The sequence below is a fragment of the Bos indicus genome, chromosome 27, assembly GCF_029378745.1.
Source record: "Bos indicus isolate NIAB-ARS_2022 breed Sahiwal x Tharparkar chromosome 27, NIAB-ARS_B.indTharparkar_mat_pri_1.0, whole genome shotgun sequence".
Lineage (NCBI taxonomy): Eukaryota > Metazoa > Chordata > Mammalia > Artiodactyla > Bovidae > Bos > Bos indicus.
In genome coordinates, this window is record NC_091786.1 from 33,465,327 (window position 1) to 33,486,667 (window position 21,341).

Consider the following 21,341-nt stretch of genomic DNA (forward strand, 5'->3'; position numbering starts at 1 on the left):
TTATAAAATTCCTTTTAAGTATTCTGTCAATGCCAAATTATCTGAATTTGGTAACTGCCCTCTGTTACACAAGAGACTATTCTTAGGAAACACACAAAATATTAACGGTTTAAAGAGATGTGATGTCTGTAGTTTGATAATGTATGCAGCCTACTCCCAAATGGTTCTAAAAATAAATGTGTGTGAACAATGGTAAAGTATGGAATCTGTGTGAAAAAGAGATTTTTTGTACTATTCTTTCAAGTTTTCTGTAAGATTGCAGTTGTTTCAAAATAAAAAGTTTAAAAATCCTGAAAAATTCTTTCACTGACTTACTGGGTTAGTGCAAACCTAATTGTAGTTTTGGACCATGAATTTTAAATCATTATAGCTAGGCTCAAACATGTTTTTATTAATCAAAATAGGAACCATTTCAATCAACACATTTTTGCCAACAATAAATAAGTTTTATTCCTGTAGCATAAAAATCCATGCTTCCAGATTTGACAGACTCTTTGGAAAGCATTTTTTGCCTCATTCTGGTTGTGAAAGTTTTCCCTGCAAAAAGTTGTCAAGATGCTTGAAGAAGTAGTAGTCAGTTGGCAAGAGGTCGGGTGAATACGGCAGATGAAGTAAAACTATGTAGCCCAATTTGTTCAACTTTTGAAGTGTTGTTTGTGCAACGTGGGGTTGGGTGCTGTTGTGCAGAAGAATCGGGCCCTTTCTGTTGACCAATGCCGGCTTCAGGCGTTGCAGTTCTCAGTACATCTCATTGATTTGCTGAGCATACTTCTCAGATGTAATGGTTTCGCTGGGATTCAGAAAGCTGTAGTGGATCAAACTGGCAGCAAACCACCAAACAGTGACCTTGACTTTTTTTTGGTACACCTTTAGCTTTGGGAAACGCTTTGGAACTTCTTGGTTCAGCCACTGAGCTGGCTGTCGCCGGTCGTTGTATAAAATCTACTTTTTGTCCCATGTCACAATCTGATCAAGAAATAATTCATTATTGTTGCACAGAATAAGAGAAGATGACACTTCAACGACAATTTTTTCAATTTTCGGTCAGCTCATGAGGCACCCACTAAGCGAACCTTTTCACCTTTCTAATTTGCATCAAATGCTGAACAGCTGTAGAAGGTCGATGCTGAGTTCTTCTGCAACTTCTTGTTAGTTTTAAGAGGGTCAGCTTTGATGATGGCTCTCAGTTGGTCATTATCAACTTCCAGTGGCTGGCCAGTATGCTCTTCATCTTCAAGGCTGTCATCTCCTTTGCAAAACTTCTTCAACCACTGCTGCACTGTACATTCATTAGCAGTTCCTAGGCTAAATGTACTGTTGATGTTGCACGTTATCTCCGCTGCTTTACAACCCATTTTGACCTTATTTAAGAAAATCACTCGAATTTGCTTTTTGTCTAACATCATTTTCATAGTCTAAAATAAGAATAAAATAAACAGCAAGTAATAGTACTTAGCAAAGAAAGAAGGTGAGAAATGTGTATTAAAACACATTTAGATGTTAGATCTATAACATAATCACATTTATTTAAAATGTTTTCCAATATCAAATGGCAAAGTTCAACAATGCAAAAACCGCAATTACTCTTGCACCAACCAAATATTTTTAAGATAAATTAGAAACACTTTTGAGATAAATTAGAAACAAAGTAAAATTGCAATATTTTTACTAAGTAGTGAAATATAGGAAAATATGTGTCTTTAAAAAAAAATCTGCTCATATTTTAACCTGCCCATTTCTATTACCTACTTGTTGTGAATGTTTGATTTTGGAATACATGACTGGTTATACTGAATAACTTTTCTTTATAATTTCACTTGTAGGGGAACCTTTACAAATAGATCACTTGGTTTTTGTAGTCCATGGAATCGGACCTGCTTGTGATCTCCGCTTTCGAAGCATTGTACAGTGTGGTAGGTTCGCAAAGCGTGTCAGGTTAGATCATGTAAAGGGACTGTTAGTGCTCCTCTGAGCTGAGATAGTGTTGTCTTAGGCTGTCCTCTTAGCTGCATAATAAGATTTGGAGAGCTGAAGACAGGTGGCAAGGTAGTAAAGCCTCCCAGCTTAGACCTAAAGTGCTAGTAACTTCCTTAGGCTAATAGGTTTATACTCTTAACTAAGTTCTTGAGTGAATAAGCCTTCAAGTCTGATAAAATTGTTTTATGATGTGATTGTCCTGTTTGTAACTATTCCAAATTTAAAGGGAACCATAAATATGTGACCATAAAGATAATCTAGTTTAAATGAACAACTGAAACCTACATTTTTTTAACTTAGACTGTGATAAACCTCATGATACTCTGGAATATTTAGGTCATTAACTTGATTTCATGGGGTCGCAAAGAGTCGGACACGACTGAGCGGCTGATCTGATCTGATCTCTGAACTTGATTTTGAAAGGTAGTATTCATAGTCTAATTGTCCCAATTTGGGAGTCTTATCCTAATGACTAATGCTTCTAAGCATAAACTTTCTAGAAGGTTAAGATCAATGTAATGTGAATTCTAAACATCAGTGGTTTTCCTAAAATATTGGATAATGAATGATTGTTTGAGTGCAAGGCCAACTGACATCGTCAAGTGATTCTTTTAAAAAAATAAAACAGTTCATCTGACACAGAAGTTTTGAAGTTAGCGTGTGTGTGTTTAATGAAAATGTTTTGTATAGTATAAGCAGTTCTATATGAAAGGAGTGTCTTTTCCTATACGCAGTATTAATTTTTCTTAAATATCGCTCTAGTTTTGACTCTGGTCAGTAGGTGCTCTAAGCAAATGTAGATGAGTGTGGTATAATCGTATGATCTGTTGCATCCTAATTCTGTGAATTGATTGCTTCACTGTTAATGCATTAGTTAATTTTCTTTTCTAGTTAATGATTTTCGCAGTGTTTCTTTGAACCTGCTACAGACTCATTTTAAGAAAGCCCAAGAAAATCAGCAGATTGGGAGGGTAGAATTTCTCCCAGTCAACTGGCACAGTCCCTTGCATTCCACTGGTGTAGATGTGTGAGTAGTACTTTACACCTTTGAGTTGTTACCTGTGATTGTAATGTTTTCTGATCATTAATATGCTTAGGAACATCTCTGCTGTTAGCTCAGAGTGTATATAAAATTCTGTTCAACAAAAAACTTTTTGTACTTCTGTGTCATTTTCTTAGAGTTACATTATTAAGTGCTGAACAATCCCTTTGTTTAACCAGCTTGGGTCAGGAGTAGGGAATGGTGTGTATCTTCTTCGAGTATGTTTTAATGGCTCATTAGTGTTTATTATTGCAGCTTTACTATTTCTTTAGCATAAAGGAGGTTATGGAATTTAAGTTTTCTGCTTAAAACATCTTTCCTTTTTTCAGAGATCTGCAGCGAATAACCCTTCCTAGCATTAACCGCCTCAGGCACTTTACAAACGACACGATTCTGGATGTCTTCTTCTACAACAGCCCCACCTACTGTCAGACTATCGTGGACACAGTCGCTTCTGAAATGAACCGAATTTATATACTTTTCCTGCAGAGGAACCCTGATTTCAAAGGGAGTGTATCCATTGCTGGTCATAGTTTAGGTAATGAATTCTCTATGACTGGAGAGGACTATCATATTTTATGGATACCTTTTAAGTATTTTTGAAGTACAGTGTCTTTTATCAGTGTCAGATTCAGAGGTCTAGAACTGGTGTGTGATGAAATATTAGGAAGGGGTTGGAAGGGTGATGGTGGATTGGAAAGAAAGACTCCCTACTTAGTAGATTTTGCTACATGGGTAATTGGCTTATTCCTTTTTTGTGTAAAAGGCAGCTGTTCAGTGCTAATGCTTCAAAATTGTCCCCTATTCTTCTGTTTTACTTACAGGTTCGCTTATATTGTTTGATATCCTAACAAATCAGAAAGATTCTTTGGGAGATACTGACAGTAAAAAGGTAATTTAGATGTTCAGATAGGTTTTCTCGTATTATTTCTTAGGGATTTTTAGATTTTAGATTTTTTTTCCCACTTAGTCTCATACCATAATATTAAATTTACATTTATTTTAATTTTAACAGATTTGTAATTATCTCTGTTATTCTTGGATGATAGAAGCAAAATAGTAATATGCTTCTATAAATATTTGCCACATTCTAAAATAATTATGGAGTGCCTGATGAACTATGGACTGAGGTTCGTGACATTGTACAGGAGACAGGGATCAAGACCATCCCCATGGAAAAGAAATGCAAAAAAGCAAAATGGCTGTCTGGGGAGGCCTTACAAATAGCTGTGAAAAGAAGAGAAGCGAAAAGCAAAGGAGAAAAGGAAAGATATAAGCATCTGAATGCAGAGTTCCAAAGAATAGCAAGAAGAGATAAGAAAGCCTTCCTCAGCGACCAGTGCAAAGAAATAGAGGAAAACAACAGAATGGGAAAGACTAGAGATCTCTTCAAGAAAATTAGAGATACCAAGGGAACATTTCATGCAAAGAGGGGCTCGATAAAGGACAGAAATGGTATGGACCTAACAGAAGCAGAAGATATTAAGAAGAGATGGCAAGAATACACAGAAGAACTGTACAAAAAAGATCGTCACGACCCAGATAATCACTATGGTGTGATCACTCACCTAGAGCCAGACATCCTGGAATGTGAAGTCAAGTGGGCCTTAGAAAGCATCACTACGAACAAAGCTAGTGGAGGTGATGGAATTCCAGTTGAGCTATTTCAAATCCTGAAAGATGATACTGTGAAAGTGCTGCGCTCAATATGCCAGCAAATTTGGAAAACTCAGCAGTGGCCACAGGACTGGAAAAGGTCAGTTTTCATTCCAATCCCAAAGAAAGGCAATGCCAAAGAATGCTCAAACTACCGCACAATTGCACTCATCTCACATGCTAGTAAAGTAATGCTCAAAATTCTCCAAGCCAGGCATCAGCAATATGTGAACCGTGAACTTCCAGATGTTCAAGCTGGTTTTAGAAAAGGCAGAGGAACCAGAGATCAAATTGCCAACATCCGCTGGATCATGGAAAAAACAAGAGAGTTTCAGAAAAACATCTATTTCTGCTTTATTGACTACGCCAAAACCTTTGACTGTGTGGATCACAATAAACTGTGGAAAATTCTGAAAGAGATGGGAATACCAGACCACCTGACCTGCCTCTTGAGAAACCTATATGCAGGTCAGGAAGCAACAGTTAGAACTGGACATGGAACAACAGACTGGTTCCAGATAGGAAAAGGAGTATGTCAAGTCTGTATATTGTCACCCTGCTTATTTAACTTCTATGCAGAGTACATCATGAGAAACGCTGGGCTGGAAGAAGCACAACCTGGAATCAAAATTATGGGGAAAAATATCAATAACCTCAGATATGCAGATGACACCACCCTTAGGGCAGAAAGTGAAGAGGAACTAAAAAGCCTCTTGATGAAAGTGAAAGAGGAGAGTGAAAAAGTTGGCTTAAAACTCAACATTCAGGAAACGAAGATCATGGCATCTGGTCCCATCACTTCATGGCAAATAGATGGGGAAACAGTGGATACAGTGTCAGACTTTATTTTTTTGGGCTCCAAAATCACTGCAGATGGTGACTGCAGCCATGAAATTAAAAGACGCTTACTCCTTGGAAGAAAAGTTATCACCAACCTAGATAGCATATTGAAAAGCAGAGACATTACTTTGCCAACAAAGGTCTGTCTAGTCAAGGCTATGGTTTTCCCAGTGGTCACGTATGGATGTGAGAGTTGGACTGTGAAGAAAGCTGAGTGCCGAAGAATTGATGCTTTTGAACTGTGGTGTTGGAGAAGACTCTTGAGAGTCCCTTGGACTGCAAAGAGATCCAACCAGTCCATTCTAAAGGAGATCAGCCCCGGGATTTCTTTGGAAGGAATGATGCTAAAGCTGAAACTCCAGTACTTTGGCCACCTCATGCGAAGAGTTGACTCACTGGAAAAAACTCTGATGCTGAGAGGGATTGGGGGCAGGAGGAGAAGGGGATGACAGAGGATGAGATGGCTGGATGGCATCACTGACTCGATGGCCATGAGTCTGAGTGAACTCCAGGAGTTGGTGATGGACAGGGAGGCCTGGCGTGCTGCGATTCATGGGGTCGCAAAGAGTCGGACACGACTGAGTGACTGAACTGAACAGAAAATAATTATGGTTATCTTATTTCATTATAAATACGCACTGCTGCTAAGTCACTTCAGTCGTGTCCAACTCTGTGCGACCCCATAGACGGCAGCCCACCAGGCTCCACCGTCCCTGGGATTCTCCAGGCAAGAACACTGGAGTGGGTTGCCATTTCCTTCTCCAGTGCATGAAAGGAAAAGTGAAAGTGAAGTCGCTCAGTCATGTCTGACTCTTAGCGACCCCATGGACTGCAGCCTACCTGGCTCCTCCATCCATGGGATTTTCCAGGCGAGAGTACTGGAGTGGGTTGCCATTGCCTTCTCTACTGATCTGTTATTAGAGTTACAGAATCATTGAATTGAAATGGAATTTGCGTATGAGGAAATGAAGAATGAATTGAATGCAAATTGATATAGTTTATAGAAATTCTGCTTGAAAGCTGTCCTTAAACACTACTAAGAGCTCAGGGAAAGTTTTGTTAATGATGATGAAGAATACTTTAATAGTCATTCATTCACCGAGTCATTTATTTAAAAACATATAAAGTTTTAATCGACTGCAAAAACTTAAAGATCAATCACATTTTAGTTTATATTTTGTATACATTTCGATTTAGTCAAAGTTAAGATACTGTGTGGCTATCTTACATAGTGCTTTTCTTTATTGCAAAGTAGTAGTAATAAAAAAATCTAAATGAATTTAGACAATATAAGTTTTACAATTTAATTTTTAGGATTTGCCAAGTATTTTCATGGATCAAGGAGATACACCAACACTGGAGGAAGAGTTGAAGAAACTTCAACTGTCTGAATTCTTTAGTATCTTTGAGAAGGAGAAAATAGATAAGGAAGCTCTGGTAAAAATAATCTTTTAAAACTGTACACTCTTCCATTTTCAGTATTTTTATTGCTTATTTTCATCATACTGCTGGCTAAGAGTCTGCCCTTTAGAAGCATTTTAGTCATACATACTTTATCATTAGTAATGCTCTTTAGCATTATTTGTTGTTTTTTTTTTTTCCATCATATAAAGTGATCTTTTTTTTGTGGGAGTTCAAAGTTCAGAGGAGCCACGTTGATAATAGGAATAGAGCAAAGACTAAAATCCAGCACAGCTCTGAAAACATGAGAGCAGGTGTAAAGGCCCCTGACTTTTCCAGCTCTTATTTTGTTACACTTTCCAGAGCTCTACTTATGGGTATTTGCTTATTTTTTTGCCACCTCAGGTGTGCCTTTTTTTTTTTTTTTAAGGTTTGTGACACATTTGTTCATTTAACAGGTATTTACTAAATACCTACTATGATCAGGCAGCTGTACCAAGTATGAGGTAGAGTGCTGATAAGGCAGATATCGTTCAAACCTCATGGTACTTATAGCTTAGTGGAAGAGACACAGATGGCCAAACACATAATTAATTACAGCTGTGCTAAGTTCTAAGTAGGGAAAGTACACAGTGGTTTAGGAGTATACCAACAGGATGAGCTGATCTAATCTGGGGGAGCGAAGGAAGACTTCATCAGGGAGCAGCCCTTTAGCCGACATCTGGATTGTTGGTGTGTTTTCTGCTCTGTGTGTCACTGCTCACGTGCATGAACAGGAACATAACCTTTCTCAGGAATGGAACATCTGAGGAGCGTGGAAACCGTGGAGGATTTTTCTGTCATGAAGTTAGATACTCCTTTCTGTAGGCTTTTTTTTTTTTTTTTACAATAGTATCTGTATTACTACAGCATTGATAACTCCAGAATTGATATTTTATATTCCTTTTTTAAACTCCTTTATTAAGAGATAAAGTTATTAATGATGCTTTACCACTGGGGACTCTTAGTCATGTAAAGCCAAGAACAACAGAGTGCTTAGGCCTATTCCTCTCAGAGAATAGGACATTTAATTGATTTTATTTTGCCTAGAAATAAAAACAGTGTTTGATTTTTTATGCTTAGACTTTATGTACAGACAAAGACCTTCAGGAAATGGGAATTCCTTTAGGACCAAGAAAGAAGATACTAAACTACTTTAGGACCAGAAAAAATTCAATGGTATGTGCTTAATATAGCTTACGGGATTAAACAGTGTTCTGACTCCCTTGTACCCTTGTGCATTTTGAGATGTATAGGGAGCTAAGCAGTTGTAAAAATTTACCTTTGGCTCTGTTTTTTAGAAACTAAATACATTTTATTAATATCTTTAAAAATATTATCAGTGTCAGAAGTCTTATCTCCCCTGGACTTCTACCATTCAATTGTTTTCCTTTTTTGGGTAGCTTTATAACTAGTTTATTGAAATATATTGCACATCACATACCATAAAATTCACCCTTTTAAAATATACAATTCAGTGGGTCTTGGTATATTCAGAGTTGAATACCCATCACCACTATCGAATTCCAGAACATTTCCATCACTGTAAAAAGAAACATCATATTCAACAGCAGTCACTCCCCATTCGTCCCTCCTGTGAACCACTAATGTATTTTCTGTCTCTGAATTTTCTTATTCCGGATATTTCTTATAAATGAAGTTACACGATATGTGGCTTTTTGTGACTGGCTTCTTTCACTTAGCATAATGTATTCAAAGTATAACCACGTTGTAACAGTACTTGTGCACTGAGTATTTTTGGCCACTGAATTCCTTTCCATAGCCTAGATGATTATCTTTCAACTGTTCAGTAGGTTGCTTGGTTCTGGTTTAAGGCTGATAGAGACATAGTGTCTGCTTTGATTAGAAAGGCATAGGACTGCACTGAACTCAGCAGCCCCCAGCGCCCCACAGTGCTCTGCTGCTGTTTTCTCTCATGATGGTTGCCCAAAATTTCAGTTACTATCCAGATGGCTTTGTACAGCTTTCATCATTTCAGAGCATGTAGGGATATCAATTCATAATTTAAGGCAGCTTTGGTTTTCATTAGCTGTATTTTGTTTTCTGAGAGATTCTTAAAATTGTTGACTGTCGTTTCAAAACCTTCCCAAGCATCCTTTTAAACCGGTAGAAAACTGTATAATCCTTTGGATATTTTTTACTACTTAGCAGCTCCACAGAACTATTGTTTATTCTTTAGGGTGTTAATAGACCAACCCCTCAATCACCTGCTGGGGCAAATATGTCTAATATCCCCAAAGAGTCGGAGTTCTACAGTAGTACTGATGGTCTGGACGTCGGCATTGGGCAGGTAAACAGTACTCATTTTCTTTGGTCATTTTATTGTTTGCCATTTGTACTGTAGAAACAGATGTAACTTTTATTATCAGTAAGAGATGCTTTTATTTCCTTCATCCAGGTGCCTGTAAAATACCCCCGGCTTATCTATAAACCAGAAATATTCTTTGCTTTTGGATCTCCCATTGGAATGTTCCTTACTGTCCGGGGACTGAAAAGAATTGACCCCAACTACAGATTTCCAACATGCAAAGGTTTCTTCAATATTTATCACCCTGTAAGCATTGGACAGCTCTTGTGATTTTGCCTGAATGTTAGGGCTTATTGGTGAAGAGCATATGATAGTCTATTGTGTTGATTTACTTTTTTCTATACTATTTTGTACTAATGAGAAAATTTATAATATGAACCTGGAAGTAAAGGGGACAGAACAAGTACATTTAAAAATAAATGAGCTTATAATTATTCTTATTCCTGAGACCATCATTATGATCAGCAGAGGTATATGTAACTATTGTTTTCTGCATGTAGTTTGATCCTGTGGCCTATAGGATTGAACCAATGGTGGTCCCAGGAGTGGAATTTGAGCCAATGCTGATCCCACATCATAAAGGCAGGAAGCGGATGCACTTAGGTATGTCTTGAGTCCAGAACCTGATAATTGTAGACCTTCTGGTCAGTGCAGGCTGACTGGACCTTGTTCACTTTGTTTAGCTATGTTGAGCCCTTTTATCTCCGTAAACCATGTAGCGTTCTTTTTCACATGTGTTTCAGAACTGAGAGAAGGCTTGACCAGGATGAGCATGGACCTTAAGAATAACTTGCTAGGTTCGCTGCGGATGGCCTGGAAGTCTTTCACCAGAGCTCCATACCCTGCCTTACAAGCTTCGGAAACTGCGGAAGAAACAGAAGCAGAACCTGAGTCAAATTCGGAGAAGCATAGTGGTCAGTGACTCTGTACACAGTGATTACCTGCACCGGGCCAGAGAAGAGGGACTCCCTGAAGTCTGGTTCTTATTCTCCCAGGGTCTTCTTAACTTTCCCCTTGTTGTTGAGAACCAGCACTAGACTATGAGTCCTACTGGGCCTTCAGCTCTGCTGGTTTCTGTCTGTCATCAAATAGCCACAAATTGTGGAAACACATTATTTGTGAGGGAAAGTGTTAAGAGAAGCTGAGCATCTAGTAACTAGGCTTTAAACCATTCCCCACTCGGGCACTGTGGTGGTGATGCTAAGAGCCTACACTGTGAAGAACCTTGCTTTTACCAGGGAATGTTTGTGTATTCATGGGTCAGTTTTATTTTCCTGGCTGGGGACTAGCTGGGACACTTCTTTTGATTGCACAGTTAGTTCAGCATTCTTTTGCTTTTTAACTGCAAAAGGAGTTTCTTTTCAACTGCCTAAGGCGATCTAACTGCATTTAGTTTGTAAACCAAAGAAAGTGAAAGTGAAGTCGCTCAGTCGTGTCTGACTCTTTGCGACCAGTGGGACCAGTGGACGGTAGCCCACCAAGCTCCTTTGTCCATGGGATTCTCCAGGCAAGAATACTGGAGTGGGTTGCCATTTCCTTCTCCAACCCTGCTTGCATTTAGTTTATAAACCAAAGGTAAATGGAATTAGCTGTCAAAGGTATGGGAAAGAAAGGGGATTGGATAAAATCAGTGTGGCTTGAAAACAAGCTTTAAGGGCATTGAGAGGAGAGAGAGAGAGCTTTCTGAGCAGAGTAGCTCCTCCTCTGCTGAGGCTGGAGTGTAAAGGGAGATAAGGACAGCCTTGGAGGGCTGGAAGCTTCTATATTCTGACCATGGTTCCTTCACATCCAGATGTTAACACAGAAGAGAACCCTGTACCAGTGAAAGAGGAAGCCCCCCCTATCCATGTGGGAATGCTGAATGGAGGCCAGCGCATTGACTATGTGCTACAGGAGAAGCCCATTGAAAGTTTTAATGAATATTTATTTGCTTTACAAAGCCATCTGTGCTACTGGTAAGTGTTTGTTTTTGTTTTGGGGTTTTTTTTTTTGTCTTTAGTCACTCCTTCGTGTCTGACTCTTTGCGACCCCATGGACTGCAGCACGCCAGGCCTTCCTGTCCATCACCAACTGTTGGAGCTTACTCAAACTCAAGTCCATCGTGTCAGTGATGCCATCCAACCATCTCATCCTCTGTCATCTCCTTCCCCTCCTGCCTTCAATCTTTCCCAGCATCAGGGTCTTTTCCAATGAGTCAGTTCTTCCCATCAGGTGGCCAAAGTATTGGAGTTTCAGCTTCAACATCAGTCCTTCCAATGAATATTCGGGATTGATTTCTTTAGGATGGACTGGTTGGATCTCCTTGCAGTCCAAGGGACTCAAGAGTCTTTTCCAACATCACAGTTCGAAAGCATCAATTCTTTGGCATTCAGCCTTCTTTGTTTATTAAGCCTTCAATGCTCAGCCTTAATTATTTATTAAGACCAAATATTTATTATTTGTATTTATTTTAAACAACATTTATTATTTTTTTAATGACAACCATTCTGAAAGGGGTGAGGGGATATTTCACTGTGGTGTTGAATTTCCATGAGGATTAGCGATGTTGAGCACCCTTTCACGTGCCCATTATCCCTCAAATGACATGATTGTGCTATTTTGTATTAATAATTATGAATAAGCCATCATTCTAATCTCAAATGAGCACTGCCCTATCCTGCTTTTTCTATATCTATCAAATACCTGTGATACAATGAGGACTTACTTCACTAAGCATAATATTCTTTAGGTCCATCCATGTTGCTGCAAGTGGCAGAATTCTGTTATTTTTTATGGCTATGTATTATTCCATTGTAAATATGTACCACATCTTCTTTATTTGTCTGTTGATGGATGCTGAGGTTGCTTCCATACCCTAGTTATTGTGAATAGTGTGGCTATGAACACTGGGGTGCATATATCTTTTCAGGTTAGTGTTTCCATTTTTTCTGGATATAATGCCAAGGAGTAGAGCTGCTGGATCGTATGGTAGTTCTGTTTTTATTTTTTTGAGGAGCCTCTATACCATGTTCTACAGTGACTGCACCAGTTTACATTCCCACCAGCAGCAGATAAGAGTTCCATTTTTTCCACATCCTTGCCAACATTTATTATTTGTGTTCTTTTTGATGACAGCCATTCTGACAGGTGTGAGGTAATGTTTCATTTTGGTTTTGAATTTCCCTGAGGAATAGTGATATTGACCACCTTTTCATGTGCCCATTATCCATTTGTATGTCTTCCTTGGAAAAATGCCTCTTCGGTCTTCTGCGTATTTTTTGATTGGGTTATTTGGGGACTTTTTTGATATTGAGCTTTATGAGCTGTTTATATATTTTGAATATTAACCCCTTATTGCTCATATTATTTGCAGATATTTTCTCCTTTTCAGTAGCTTTTGGTTTCATCTTGTCTGTGGTTTCCTTTGCTGGCAAAAAGCTTTTATGGATTAATTAGGTTCCATTTGCTTATTTTTGTTTTGAAAGATAGACCCAAAATATTTTGCTATGATTTATATCAAAGAGTGTTCTGCCCATGTTCTCTTTTAGGAGGTTGTGGTTTCCACACTTGTATTTAGATGTTTAATCCATTATGAGTTTATTTTTGTATATGGTGTGCAGAGATTTTATGTCATTCTTTTACATGTTGCTGTCCAGTTTTCCCAGCACCACTTATCGAAGAAATTGTCTTTTCTCCATTGTATATTCTTGCCTCCTCTGTTGTAGGTGAGTTGACTGTGGCTGTGCGGGTTTATTTCTGGGCTCTGTTCTGTTCCATTGTTCTGTGTGTCTGGTTTTGTGCCAGTGCTAATATATTTCGATAACTGTAGCTTTGTAGTATAGTCCGAAGTCTGGGAGGATAGCTTTGACAATATAGGGCTTTTTGTGATTCTGTATAAATTTTAGATTCATTTGTGCTAGTTCTGTGCGAAATGTCATGGGTATTTCATTGGGGATAACATTAAGTCTGTAGGTTGCTTTGGGTAGTATGGCCATTTTAATAATATTAATTCTTCTGATCCAAGAGCACAAAATATCTTTTCACTTCTTTATATCATCTTTAGTTTCCTTTCTCAGCGTTTTATAATTCTCAGAGTATAGGCTTTCATTTCCTTGGTTAAGTTTATTCCTAGGGCATTTTATTCTTTTTGATGTAATTTTAAATGGGATTTTTTTTTACTTTTTGATAGTTCGTTAATATTGTATAAAAAGCATTAGATTTCTGTATATTAATCTTGTATCCTGCAAGTTTACTGAATTCATTTGTTCTAATAGCTTTTTGGTGGAGGCTTTAGGGTTTTCTGTATTAAAGTATAACGTATCTGTAAATAGTGACAGTTTTACTTCCTCCCTTCCAACATGGGTGCTTTTTCTTCCTTCCTCCCTTCCCTTCCTCTGATGTTGTGGCTTGGACTTCCAGTATTATTTATGTTACATCAAAGAAGCAAAAGTGGACATCTGTGTCTTGTTCCTGAATTTGGAGGAAAGGCTTTCAGCTTTTCATTGTTGTGTATGATGATAGCTGTGGGTTTGTCATAAGCAGTCTTTATTATGTTAAGGTATGTTCTCTTTATACCAACTTGGAGAATTTTTGTCAATGTATATTTAATTTTATTAAATGCTATTTCTGTATCTATTAAGATGATCATGTGATTTTTGTCCTTCCTTTTGTTGATGTGGTGTGTCACACTGATTGAACTGTGAATATTGAAGCATCTCTGTGTCCCTGGGATAAATCCCACTTGATCATTGTATATGATCTTTTTATTTATTTTTTTGGATTGTTGCAATATTTTGTTGAGTTTTGCATCTATATTCATCCAAGACATTGGCCTGTAGTTTTCCTTTTTTGTAGTGTATTGGTGTGATTTGGGTATCAGGATAATGATAGCCTCAAAGAATGAATTTGGGAGAGTTTCTTCCTCTTCAATTTTTTGGAATAATTTAAAAAGGTTGAGTGTTAAATCTTTGTAGTTTGCTAGAATCCCCCTGGGAAGCTGGTCCTGGACTTTTGTTTCCTGGGAGTTTTTTTTTTTTTTTTAATATGTAACTTTTACTTATTTTTACGTATTTTAATTTTTAATTTTTACTTATTTTCTATTATTTTTGGCTGTGCTGGGTCTCTTGCTGCACAGGCTTTTCTCTACTTGCAGCACGTGGGCTTCTCATCGCGGTGGCTTCTCTTGTTGGGAAGCATGGACTCTAGGCCGCGAGGGCTTCAGCAGTTGAGGACCCTGGGCTCTAGGGCACAGGCTCAGTAGTTGTGATGCAGAGGCTCAGTTGCCCTGCGGCATGTGGGATCCTCCTGGACCAGGGATCGAACCTGTGTCTCCTGCATTGGCAGGCAGATTCTTCACCACAGAGCCACCAGGGAAGCCTTCTGTGAGTTTTTTACATAACAAATACAATTTCACTACTAGTGTTTGGTTTGTTCAGATGGTCTGTTTCTTATTGATTTCAGTCTTGCCAATTTTTATGTTTTTTTAGAAATTTGTCCGTTTCTTCTGGGTTGTCCAGATTGCTGGAATATGACTATTGATTGTATCCTCTTATGTTTTTCTCTCTCTGTGGTATCAGTTGTAATTTCTCCTCTTTTATTTCTTATTTTGATTATTTTGGGTTCTCTCTTCTTGGTGAGCCTGGCTAAAGGTTATCAGTTTCTCATTATCTTTTCAAGAAACTAACTCTTGTTTTCACTGATATTTTCTATTGTTTTTTAAAATTTTGTATTTATTTATTTATGGCTGTGCTGGGTCTTCATTACTGCACTGGCTTCTCTAGTTGTGGCAAGCGGGGGCTACTCTGTTGCAGTGCGTGGGCTTCTCACTGTGGTGGCTGCTCGTCGCAGAGCGTGGGCTCCAGGGCACGGGGCTGCAGTCGTTGCAGTGTCAGGGCTCTTAGAGCACGAGTGTGGTAGACCAGGGATTGAATCTGTTGCAGCTTCAGGGCTCTTAGAGTACGGGCGTGGTAGACCAGGGATTGAATTTGTGTCTCCTGCATTGGCGGGTGATTCTTCACCACTGAGCCACCAGGGAAGCCCTGTTGTTTTTTTTTCTTTAAGATCTGTTTTATTCCTTCTCTTTTTGATCTTTATTATTCCCTTGCTTCTGCTAACTTTGCATTGTTTTCTTTTTCTAATTCCTTTAGGTGGTAGGTTTGCTTGAGACTTTTCTTATTTCTCAAGGAAGTGAAGGCCTCTCTCAGGAAGGCCTGTATCACTATAAGCTTCTCTCTTAGATTGTTTTTTCTGCATCCCATAGATTTTTGGAGAGTCGTGTTTCCATTTTTATTTGTCTCAAGGTATTTTCTGGTTTCCTTTTTGATTTCTCTATTGATCTGTTGTTTTTTTAGTAGCATATCATTTAATCTCCACATGTGAGTTCTTTTCCTGTTTTTCTTTCTGTAATTGATTTCTAGTTTCATACTATTGTGGTTGGAAAAAATACTTGGTATAATTTCTATCCTCTTAACATGTGATCTGTTCAGGAGAACATTTCATGTGCACTTGGAAAAAAAAAGTCTGTATTCTGCTTTTTTCGGACATAATGTCCTTGTAGATATCTAATATATTCAGATCGTCTATAATGTGTCATTTAAGGCCATTGTTGCCTTATAGCTTTCCTGTCTGGATGATCTGTCCATTGATAAAAGTGGGCTGTTAAAGTCCCCTTCTGTCACTGTGTTATTGTCAGCTTCTCCCTTTAGGTGTGTTAGTATTTGCTTTACATGTTGAGGTGCTCTGTCTTGGATGCATATATGTTAAACATTATGGCTTGTTCTTGTATTGATCCCTTATCATTATAGAATGCCCTTCTTTGTCTTCTGTTATAGCCATTGTTGTAAAGTCTGTTTTGTCTGATAGGAATATTTAGCCCATTGACATAGTAATTATTGATATAGATATGTACTTATTGCATTTTATTACTTGTTTTCCAGTTGTTTTGTAGTTCTTCTCTGTTCTTTTTGTTTCTTCCTTTGTGGTTTAGGGAGCTTCTCTGGTGACTCAGATGGTAAAGAATCTGCCTGCAGTACGAGAGACCTGGGTTCAATTCCTGGATCCAGACGATCCCCTGGAGAAGGGAATGGCAACCCACTCCAGTATTTTTGCCTGGAGAATCCCATGGACAGAGGAGCCTGGCAGGCTACAGTCCATGGGGTAGCAGAGTCGAATATGACTGAGCAACTAAGCCTTTGTGGTTTAATGATTTTATTTAGCAGTATGCTTGTATTCCTTTCTTTTCAGTTTTTGTGTATTTGTTGTGTTTTTTTTTTTTTAATTTGTGATTACCTTGGGGTTCATATATGTTGACCTATATTTCCTTGTTTTAAACTGGCTGTCATATGGGTTCAAACACATTCTGAACATTCTACATTTCTGTTCCCCTCCTCCATATTTTGATGTCGTATTTTATATCTTCCTGTTTCATGTTCATTGTAGTTACAGTTGCTTTCACATTTTTTTGTCTTTTAATCTCCATACTGCTCAGTTCAGTTGTTGGTCCTCAGTCCTTACTCTGTATTTATTTCTTCTCTATAGGTTCTTACTTCTTTTCCACTTAGAGAAAACCCTTAATATTGATGCAATCTTTCAGTGTTTGCTTGTCTGAGAAGTTCTTGTTCTCTCTTTCAGTTCTAAATGGTAATCTTGCTGGGCAGAGTACTCTAGGTTGCAGATCATGCCACTCCCTTCTGGCCTGCATGGTTTCTGCAGAGAAATCAGCTGATAGTCTTATGGGTGGGGATTCTGTTTTCTTTTTTCTTGCTGCCTTTAGAAGCCTCTCTCTACCTTTTGCCATTTTAATTATGTTTTCTCTTTGTATGGGTTTCCTTCAGTTCAACTTGTTTGGGGTCCTCTGTACTTCCTGTTCCTGGATATCTTATTTCCTTCAGGTTTGGAGAGTTTTCAGCCATAATCACCTCAGCTGCATTTTCGATGCCCTGCTCTCTTCTGTCTTCTCCTGTAATGTGAATGTTGGTTATTTAATGTTATTTCAGAGATTTCTTATACTGATTTCATTTTTAAAAATCGGATTTTCTTTTTGCTGTTCTGATTGGATGATTTCCATTTTTCTGTCTTTCAGATCATATATGTGTTCTTTTGTATCACTTAGTCTGCTATTCATTCTTTTTAGTGTGGTGTTTTTTTTTTTTTTTTGGCAGCTATTGAATTCTCTTCAGATTGGGTCTTTTTAAATATTTTCTAGTTCCTTTTAAAAATTCTCACTATGTTCATCTATTCTTTTCCCTAAATTCAATTAACATTTTTATTAACAATGTTCTGAATTCTTTACCTGGTAAATTGTTTATTTCTGTTTCATTATTTGTTTTTTTAGGGTTTTTTTCTCTTGTTCCAATTGAAAGCAGTTCCTCTGTGTTTTTATTTTGCTTAACTTTCTCTGTCACTGTGAATTTAGGTGAAACAGTTACCTCTTGTGGTCTTAAAGGGGTGTTCTGATGTGGGAGCATCCTTATACAGACTGCGTGTGCCCAGTGTCTCCACTGGGAGAGCTGGATTCCCTCAGATATCCCCTCAGCAGGGGGTGGGGCTGGAGCTGGGTGTGAGGCAGACCTTTGCCCCTGCCCAGTGGCTGGCACCCTGCTGGGACAGGATCTGATCCAAGTTGCTGGAGGCAAGGGTCGGGCCCAGGCTGGCTCTGTTCCCTGCGGGTGTGTGTTTTCCCCTCTCCCTGCGTTGGAAGCCTTGCCCCAGAGCCGGGAAGTACTGACCAGAGTGGCACCCACGTGGACCCTCTGCAGGCAGAGGTCTGAGCTGTCTGCCTGCCGGAGCTGCACTTGTTCCCTTGCTCTGCTCACACGCAGCCTCACGTGCATGTCCCCCTGGCCCCTCACAGCCCATCACTGTGCCCAGCCTCCACCACTCGTCATAGGGCCACCCTGCAGGGTCCCTGGGGCCTGTGTGTAGTCTCCGGGTATATCCTGCGGGAGCTGTGGGGTAGAGGCTGCTGTCAGAGTGCTAGGCTCCTTCTGATGCGCCACTTGAGTAAGTGCCAACCGTGACTGCTGCCCCCAAGCAGGCTCTGCCCCAGGCCCGGGTTGCCCCTGGACGCTGTGCCTGGTGGAGGATGCGGAGCGGAGGTATATGCCCAGGCGGGGAACCTGGCAGCCACTAGAGCGCTCGTCCAACTGCCCCCTCTGCCCTGCTCTCCCTGTGGGGGTACACAAGCCAGCATGCGCGCGCGAGCACACACACACACACACACACGCACGCACGCACGCACGCACGCACGCACGCACGCACGCACACACACACACACACACACACTAACCCTAACGCCCTGTCCCTCCTTCCCACAGCCTTCCTGCTATTCCTGCCTGCCTGCCAGCCAGCCAGGGGTGGTTCATCTCCCCCAGCTAGGACCCCAGGCCTGCAGCATCCCACCTGAGGCTCACTGTTCACTCCCCGGGATGGGTCTCTGCCCCAGTGTTCTCCCTCTTCCTTCCAGTCCCCTCTCAGGGGCACAGGTGCTGACCTGATCACTTTTCTTCCTGTCCAGCCCAATTACATGTGGATCTCTCTCACAGCCTTGGTTGTACAGGAGTTTTTCTGCCAGTTTCCAATGAGAATTATTCCATATATAGATGCATTTTTGATCTGTTTTTGGCAAGGAGTGAGTTCCATGTCTTCTTCCTCTGCCACCTTGATTGATCCCCCTTGCCATCCATGCATCATCTTTGGTGAATTGTCTGTTAAAATCTTTTGCCCGTTTAAAAAATTGGATTATTTCATTATTAAGTTTCAAGATTTTCCTATACTTTATTTACAAGTCCTTTTCAGATACTTTTTTTCTCTCAGGATGTGGTTTTTTCATTTGTCCAACAAGTATGTTTTGAAAAGCAAAAATGTCTTTTGATGAAGTCCAATTTACTGATGTTTGTGCTTTTCTGACACAGGTAAGAAATCTTTGCCAAGTGAAAGTGAAAGTCGCTCAGTCGTGTCTGACTTTTTGCGACCCCATGGACTATACAGTCCATGGAATTCTCCAGGCCAGAATATGGGAATGGGTAGCCTTTCCCTTCTCCAGGGGATCGTCCCAACCCAGGGATCAAACCCAGGTCTCCGGCATTGCAGGTGGATTCTTTACCATCTGAGCCACCAGGGAAGCCCAAGAATACTGGAGTGGGTAGCCTATCCCTTCTCAAAGGGATCTTCCCAACCCAGGAATCAAACCAGGGTCTCCTGCATTGAAGGCGGATTCTTTACCAACTGAGCTATCAGGGAAGCCCAAATCCAACATCAAATCTTATTTCTCTTTAGTTTTAGAAGTTGTGTCATTTTAGCTTTTACATTTAGGTCTGTGATCCATTTTGGTTAATTTTTAAATATGGTGTGAGGAAAGGATTGAGGTTCATTGTTTTGCCTGTGGCTTTACTGTTATTATGGCAACATTTGTTGAAAAGTTTATTCAGATGGAGAAACTGTTGAATTGCCTTGGCTCTGTTTTGTTCTGTTGATCTGTTTGTCAGTCTTTACATCAATAAAACCCTGTCTTGATTACTGTAGCTTCATAGTAAGGCTTGAAATTAGGTACTGTGAGCCCTTCATCTTTGTTGTGCCTATTAGTAGTTACCTTAGGTATTGTAGGTCCTCTGTATTTCCACATGTAGTTTAAAATGAACTTGTTAATTTCAACCAAAAAGCTTTTTAGGGATTTTGATTGTGATTGCATTTTATCTGTGGATCAGTTTGGGGGTGTGGGGAGAACTGATACCTTAATAATGCTGAGTTTTCTGACCCACAAACATCGTATCTCTCAGTGTATTGTGGTCTTTAGTTTCTCTCAGATATGTTTTGTGACTTTTAGTGTATGTATCATGCATGCTGTAATTATTCCCCTCTCTGTTACAAGGTTGATCATCTTGACATATACTCAAGGACCATTTTAATTTTCTTTTGGGGAGTTATCTATATTCTTTATTCTCTTTCATATTGAATTGTTGTTTTTTTAATTGATAAAATCTGTGATATGAGTTGTAAATAACTTTTCCCCAGTTTGTCTTTAACATTGTGTACATTGGTTTTTTTGCTAAGTATAAACTTTAATTTTTATGTAGTCAGATTTTTCTTTTTTGGCTTCTGGAATTTGTATCATGCTTAGATTTTCCTTGTTCTCCTGAGAATTCCTTACCACAGTTTATTCTGATATTTTAGGGTTTCATTTTTACATGTAAATCTTTGATTCTCTTCAAATTTATCCTTGTAAGAAGATGTGAATTGATTCAAATCATTTTCCAAATGGCTCTCCATCTGGAAAACGCTGTTAATAGATTTGAGGTTCTAACTTCATTGTATTAAATTTCTGTGGGTTTTTAAGTCTTACTTCTGAATTTTCTGTTCTTTTCTATTCACTCATTATTTATGCACCAGGATCACACCATTTTAATATCTGGTTTAGCTAATCTCCTCTCATTGGGATAGGAGGAATTTCTTAACCTGCAGTCCACGTGCAGAGCTTGTAGGGGACAGAAAAAGTCTACAAATCTAGTGAAATTCTACTTACGATTTTGGGTATATAGTATATGTGTATGATGTCTTTTCTGGGGAGAAATGCATAGGTTTCATTAGATTCTCAAATAGGTCCATGGCTCAAAAAATGTCAAACCCCAGACCTAGAAAAGTGTTTGAGCCATATACCTGTAAGACAATCCATGGATGTTATTTTTATAGTCATATTTCTTTATGAACCAGATATAAGTAATGGCTTGTACACACACTGAATAATATCTGGAAGATACATAAGTTGATAACATCAGTTGTCAGAAGTTGGGAACTCGTGGTTTAGAAATAGTGGGAAGGAGATTTCATTATTACATCCTTTTGTATCTTTGATCTTTATCCACATGATTGTATTGGCTTTTCTTTTAAAAAGGTGACTCAAAATTTAAAAAATTAAGGTGATGAATTGGATGACTCTTCCATGTTGTCCCAAGAAGGAGTTCTGTGGAGGGAGGGCTTGGTCATTTACTACTGGCTTTTTTATATTACAGAACGCAACGTAGACTTGTTAGAAGGTAACCTAACAAACAACTTCTTTGTTAGGTTACCTTCCAAGCCACTGTC

General features: G+C 39.1%; 1 protein-coding gene across 3 annotated transcripts in view; it reads left to right on the forward strand.

Moving 5' to 3' along the window:
• Window positions 1-21,341, forward strand: part of DDHD2 (DDHD domain containing 2) — a 37,925-nt gene that overhangs the window by 4,640 nt on the left and 11,944 nt on the right. For all 3 annotated transcript variants that reach the window (XM_070781414.1, XM_019953268.2, XM_070781415.1), the window contains 11 exons: window positions 1,824-1,913; window positions 2,869-3,004; window positions 3,349-3,557; window positions 3,844-3,911; window positions 6,830-6,952; window positions 8,039-8,134; window positions 9,156-9,266; window positions 9,375-9,530; window positions 9,785-9,887; window positions 10,028-10,198; window positions 11,077-11,239. In XM_070781414.1, coding sequence (XP_070637515.1) covers window positions 1,824-1,913; window positions 2,869-3,004; window positions 3,349-3,557; window positions 3,844-3,911; window positions 6,830-6,952; window positions 8,039-8,134; window positions 9,156-9,266; window positions 9,375-9,530; window positions 9,785-9,887; window positions 10,028-10,198; window positions 11,077-11,239 — 1,426 coding nt within the window. The remainder of the gene's footprint in view (window positions 1-1,823; window positions 1,914-2,868; window positions 3,005-3,348; window positions 3,558-3,843; window positions 3,912-6,829; window positions 6,953-8,038; window positions 8,135-9,155; window positions 9,267-9,374; window positions 9,531-9,784; window positions 9,888-10,027; window positions 10,199-11,076; window positions 11,240-21,341) is intronic.